This window comes from Triticum dicoccoides, chromosome 5B, assembly GCF_002162155.2.
Source record: "Triticum dicoccoides isolate Atlit2015 ecotype Zavitan chromosome 5B, WEW_v2.0, whole genome shotgun sequence".
In the NCBI taxonomy this organism is placed as follows: Eukaryota; Viridiplantae; Streptophyta; class Magnoliopsida; order Poales; family Poaceae; genus Triticum; species Triticum dicoccoides.
The window spans coordinates 85,343,858-85,350,192 of NC_041389.1; the positions used below are offsets into that span (position 1 = coordinate 85,343,858).

Consider the following 6,335-nt stretch of genomic DNA (forward strand, 5'->3'; position numbering starts at 1 on the left):
CGAGCCGGCAGGGCGGCGGGGGCGACGAGGCCGCGGTGGTGACGGGGAGGTGGCCGGTGTGGGTGGTGGGGCAACGGCGGGTGGTGGGGCGGCGGTGGTCGTCGGGGAGGAAGAGGGAGAGAAATAGAGAGAGCAGGGGACGGGGTGGGGCGCGGCCGTTAGTCAAATTACACGTTTGCTTTCTGCCACGCCTTTGCCGTCTGCCGTTTTGCTCTTTGTCGTCTGCTAGCAGACGGGAAAGAGGGGGCCCGTTAGGGTTTGCTAATTAGTGGGCCAACCTCCCTCTTTGCCGTCTGAGCAGACGGCAAAGAAGTGGCTGATGGCAAATATGATCTTTGCCATCAGCCACAGCTTTGTCTTCTGTTTTCTGAAAGCTGACGGCAAGCAGACGACAAAGAAGTGGCTGATGGCAAATCTTCTGATTCCAGTAGTGATAACCTAATAAATGAAGCTTTGCATGACACCATATTTATGTTTACTAACCACTATGAAGGTAGTAATATAGTTTAAGGATATGTGTATGTTACTAGTGTATGTTATTCTTCATTGTGGCTAGTCTTAGAAGACGAGCAATGGTAGACCTACTAAAAGTTATTTAAGGAATGCTAAACCTATTAAAAGTTAATTAAGGATTTTACGTACTTGCTGATATGGAGTATTGAGATTGGAAGCAGGGAAGGAAGGGGCCCACCCTAGTGCTTGCTGATATGGAGTATTGAGATTGGAAGCAGGGAAGGAAGGGGCCCACCCCAGTGAAATTCACGGGCGACCAGTTTAAGATTATTTGTTCATTCATTTCAATTCGTATGTAGTTTATATTAAAACATCTAAAACATTTTATATTAATGAAAGAGGTGTAGTAAACATTGTTTATCATAGGCATGACTTCATCCTCTTCCTTCAACTACCTACTTCCTCATCGTTAACCTTCACTTCCAGCCCCCATGAAAAATGTATGATGCATCTCATCTAAACATCTAGTACCAATTCCTAACCCCCTTACGCTATCTGAAAGTGGGTTTGACCATTTTAAAGTGATGTTTAGACGACGTACAGTGCCTACCTTGGATCATCAATGGCAACCGATCGGTTAGATCACAAGTTAGCAATGTACACATGCCCCCGCGAACCAAAACAAAAATGTACACAAGCTTCATATAACAATTGCGTAAACAGCACGAGAGTTTAGCTACATCTCACCGACCCATTGTTACCCTCAAACACAATGGCACAAATACACCATTAAAAACATTGTGGCAGGCTAATGAATTCGGTGACCGGTTGATCGAGTGGTCAGGTGGTAGACATGGATGCAACGACGGCGTGCGCGACGATGGCCATGGAGCTGAACCGGTCGTTCTCCTTGGGCAGCGTCGCCTCGCCAGCCATGCCGGCGCACCCGGACGCGACGTACTGCGCCGCCTCCAGCACCTCCCGCGCGCCGCTGTATCGCCCCGCGGCGACGGACCGCGCCGCCCACTGCAGCGCCGGGACGGCGCCGGCGTAGAGCTGCAGGCACGACCGCATGCCCTTCCTGGCGTCGGCGTCCGCCGCCGAGGCCGGCGCCGGGACGCGCTCCGCGTCGAGGGCGAGCGCGGACTCGATGCTGGCCTTCGCCGCCGTGGCGTTGGCCGCCGCCAGCCTAGTCGCGAGCGCCGCGAGCTCCGGCGCGCCGCGCGCGGAGCGGCAGGAGGATGCGTCGACGCAGAGCGCGGACGCGCAGAGCTCCGGCGTGACGTAGAAGCTGCCCAGGCTGCCGCACAGCTGGTCCAGCGGTGAAGAAGGCGCGGCGCCGTCGACGCCGGCCGCCGAGAAGAGGGCGAGGAGGAGGAGAGCGCCGAGCATAGGAGAGGTGGTGGCCACGGCCATGATGGTGGTGGACGTCTCTGTATCGTCCCTCCCCTCGGCCCTCTTAAATGATGATACTAACGTGAGTCACCACGCCCGGTACGGTCTTAACCAGCGTCACGTTCTCTCTGCCCTCTTTCCATTTCATCAGAAGATGCTGCTGCCAGTTGAGTAACATGAGTTGAGACGAGATGATCTGGGGCCTGGGCTCAGGTCGCTCGAAATGTCACACACTAATTACTGCTGGTACACCGTACATGCACTGCTGATCATCTATCCATCGATACGTATAAAGTCCCATTGAATGCCACCTACGAAGAGACGCGCAGTAATGGAGCGCGCCAGAATAATGTGACCCATCCGTCGCCTCGTCTGTTTGGATCACTAGAGACTAGAGACTAGAGACTAGAGACTAGTAGTGGTCACCTTTAGTCAGTAAACCTCCAAACACCCCTGACTAGTGGGTGACTAAAACTAGTTTAGTCTTTAGTCATCCCACGCCAACTTTTACTGACTAGAGACTAGTAGTAGTCACCTTTAGTCAGTAAACCTCCAAACACCCCTGACTTTTACTGACTAAAGTCCCCCTCTCTTTCCTCTAATTGGTGTTGCATAAGGGACATTTAATACTGAGACATTTAATGCTGACTAGTAGTAGTCACCTTTCAAACAGGGCCTGACTAAAAACTTCTAGTCTGACTACTACTAGTCACATGAATAGAGAGTATCCAAACACCCGCTTAATAGCGACACCGGGGCGCACCGTGCTCCGCCTGCCCCGCAGCCGCATGCAAGCGCAATCACTCATGGCTCGTGCCGTGCAGGCGGATCAACCACCGGAAGAAGAGAAACGCAAATCCGATGGGACAAACACAAGCCTCGCATGCATGCATGCATATGCTCCCATTCATTCATCAGCTCACCTACCCACCACAACCACACCAGGAAACAAATACGAGCGAGCGAGCGAGCTTGATCACACTTCAGTCTTCACGAGCGTTAGCGTCAGGCCAACAACCACCACCAGTAAACCATGACGACCCGGACCTCATTCCTCCTCGTCCTTGCGCTAGCGCTGGCCGTCCAAGCCGCTCCCTCCGCCGGCGCGCCGGTCGCCGACACGGTGGCGGACTCGTGCAACGCGATCCGCGACTTCGTGGACTACGCCTTCTGCGCCGCGGCGCTGCGGTCCAGCGGGCCGGGCGCCTCCACGGCGGACCGCCACGCGCACCTCCTCGTCGCGGCGGACCTCGCAGCGGCGCGCGGCACGTCGGCGCGGGACGCCGCCACCGCCATGGCGCGCGACGAGCGGGACCCGGGCGCGCGCGACGGGTTGGAGGCGTGCGGGATCCTCTACGGGGCCACCTCCGTCCCGGCGCTGCAGTTCATGCGCGGCTACGCGGCGGCGCGGGCGTGGGACCGGGCGCGCTCGCTGCTGTCGCTCACGGGGCAGGCCGGGATCGGCTGCGAGGCGGCGCTCGCCGGCGCGCCGGCGGCCAAGGGGAGGATGGCCGCGGCCAACCGCGAGTTCGACCAGCTCACCACCATGGCCACCGCGCTGCTCAACAGGGTCGATCATGTGGGATGACGACCGGCGCACCGCAGTTCTTTGTTAATAACCAGAGTCCTTGTGTTGATTATTACGTACTCCTAGTTAGCCTTGATCAAACTAGTAAGCGCGCATGTAAAGTTTAGATTATGAATGAACACTCAAGGCTCACAGTTTGAATTCACATGAAACTACCTTTTCTAATCGCGTGAACTGGCTTGGAGTACATCCATATATACTCGGCAGTTTTTCTTTTGTGAGCAACTTTGCCTTTTCATTTTTCATTAAGAAGAGAAAGGATCAGATGATAAAAGAAGAAGAAGAGAAAGGATAAATTAATAAAGAAAAGTGGCCCAAAACGAAGCTACCCATCTCAGCTCGAGCTTAAATGAGCTCGGTGAACAATAAAATCCAAAAAAGTATGTAAAATAAGATTTTTATTTTGCAACAGATATTGAGAAAAGTTTCACATGTATGCAAATTTTTGTGATGGAATCGCATTCATAGAGATGCGGAAAAACAAAAGCGATGCTCTGCAAAAATTGATGTTCCAAAAAGGGTCTCTTTTTAGCATTGTTTTTTTTTAACTCTCAGGAATATGATTTCGTCACAAAATTTTGCACACATCTATACCAATATAAAAAGACCCAAAGGGACATATCCAATTAATCTCGGCCATCAAATCATGGCAATCCAATGACCTAGACTACTTCAATGTCGAGCGCTCAACACGTTTAACGTGCAGTTAATTTCATGTCAAATATAGTGATAATCACATAATAACATGTATATCCTACTTAATATCCGCATGCACTTAATATACTTCCAAATTAACGTGCGTTGCAGGTACACATTGACTAGTGTAAAAAACTTCTCAATGTGTGTTGCAAAAACAATGCAGATTTTTGGACTTTACTGTTCATTTGAGCTCAAGCTATAGTATGCGTCCGGCCCAAAACCATATATCTCAATAAACACCTGCCCTGAGACTGCATACGCAACGGATCAATGACTTTGCCACACAAGCGACCAAAATCGGCACCCTACAACACGTCCTAGAGTCACCTTAGAAAGTGTTATTAACACAGACACACCGACCCCAAGGCCGCGTACCCGCCGAGTTGAAGACTGCCACCCGAACGACTAGATCCGACACTCAACATGGGTGGCAGACCCATGACCAAGCACCCGCCAACTAATTGACTTTGGCATCCAAGTGCCCAAACCTGACACCATACAACAACAAAATCGCCCCTCCGAGGTTCACACTAGCCCTGAGGCAGACTTGCAGGACAACACAACATACTATTGTCGGTCAAAAGATAGGACCTCTAAGGCAACACCCCCATTGAGAAGCAACGATACATTTCCGACACCCGCTTCGACCAATGACTTGGGTTTTCACCTCGAGAAATCAAGGTGCAGAAGACAAGAGCGGTGAAGGAGCTCCATGACGACGCTTCACAGGAGGACAAAAGCGCCCGAAGACACTGCCATTCATTTGCATCGATCAAAGTGTTGGAAATATGCCCTAGAGGCAATAATAAAAGGATTATTATTTTATTTCCTTGTTCATGATAATTGTCTTTATTCATGCTATAACTGTATTATCAGGAAATCGTAATACACATGTGAATACATAGACCATAATATTCCCTAGTAAGCCTCTAGTTGACTAGCTCGTTGATCAACAGATAGTCATGGTTTCCTGGCTATGGACATTAGATGTCGTTGATAACGGGATCACATGATTAGGAGAATGATGTGATGGACAAGACTCAATCCTAAGCATAGCACAAGATCGTGTAGTTCGTTTGCTAGAGCTTTTCCAATGTCAAGTATCTTTTCTTTAGACCATGAGATCGTGTAACTCCCAGATACCGTAGGAGTGCTTTGGGTGTACCAAACGTCACAACGTAACTGGGTGACTATAAAGTGTTGGAAATATGCCCTAGAGGCAATAATAAAAATATTATTATTATATTTCCTTGTTCATGATAATTGTCTTTTATTCATGCTATAACTGTATTATCCGAAAATCGTAATACACGTGTGAATACATAGACCACAATATGTCCCTAGTGAGCCTCTAGTTGACTAGCTCGTTGTGATCAACAGATAGTCATGGTTTCCTGGCTATGGACATGGGATGTCGTTGATAACGGGATCACATCATTAGGAGAATGATGTGATGGACAAGACCCAATCCTAAGACTAGCACAAAAGATCGTGTAGTTCATTTGCTAGAGCTTTGCCAATGTCAAGTATCTCTTCCTTTGACCATGAGATCGTGTAACTCCTGGATACCGTAGGAGTGCTTTGGGTGTATCAAACGTCACAACGTAACTGGGTGACTATAAAGGTGCACTAAAGGTATCTCCGAAAGTATCTATTGTTTTATGCGGATCGAGACTGGGATTTGTCACTCCGTGTAAACGGAGAGGTATCTCTGGGCCCACAAGGTAGGACATCATCATATGCGCAATGTGACCAAGGAGTTGATCACGGGATGATGTGTTACGGAACGAGTAAAGTGACTTGCCGGTAACGAGATTGAACAAGGTATTGGATACCGACGATCGAATCTCGGGCAAGTAACATACCGATAGACAAAGGGAATTGAATACGGGATCGATTGAGTCCTTGACATCGTGGTTCATCCGATGAGATCATCGTGGAACATGTGGGAGCCAACATGGGTATCCAGATCCCGCTGTTGGTTATTGACCGGAGAACGTCTCGGTCATGTCTGCATGTCTCCCGAACCCGTAGGGTCTACACACTTAAGGTTCGATGACGCTAGGGTTATAAAGGAAGCTTGTATGTGGTTACCGAATGTTGTTCGGAGTCCCGGATGAGATCCCGGACGTCACGAGGAGTTCCGGAATGGTCCGGAGGTAAAGATTTATATATAGGAAGTCCTGTTTCGGCCATCGGG

At 49.9% G+C, this 6,335-nt stretch overlaps 2 protein-coding genes across 2 annotated transcripts; one reads left to right on the forward strand and one right to left on the reverse strand.

Moving 5' to 3' along the window:
* Positions 1-1,137: 1,137 nt before the first annotated feature.
* Positions 1,138-1,934, reverse strand: LOC119305218. The gene has a single exon (XM_037581798.1). It carries the CDS (start codon positions 1,867-1,869, stop codon positions 1,294-1,296), a length of 576 nt encoding a protein of 191 aa, XP_037437695.1. The 5' UTR covers positions 1,870-1,934; the 3' UTR covers positions 1,138-1,293.
* A 799-nt stretch (positions 1,935-2,733) lies between these two features.
* On the forward strand, positions 2,734-3,605 carry LOC119305219. The gene has a single exon (XM_037581799.1). The coding sequence runs from the start codon at positions 2,882-2,884 to the stop codon at positions 3,434-3,436; it is 555 nt and encodes a 184-aa protein (XP_037437696.1). The 5' UTR covers positions 2,734-2,881; the 3' UTR covers positions 3,437-3,605.
* Positions 3,606-6,335: the final 2,730 nt, after the last annotated feature.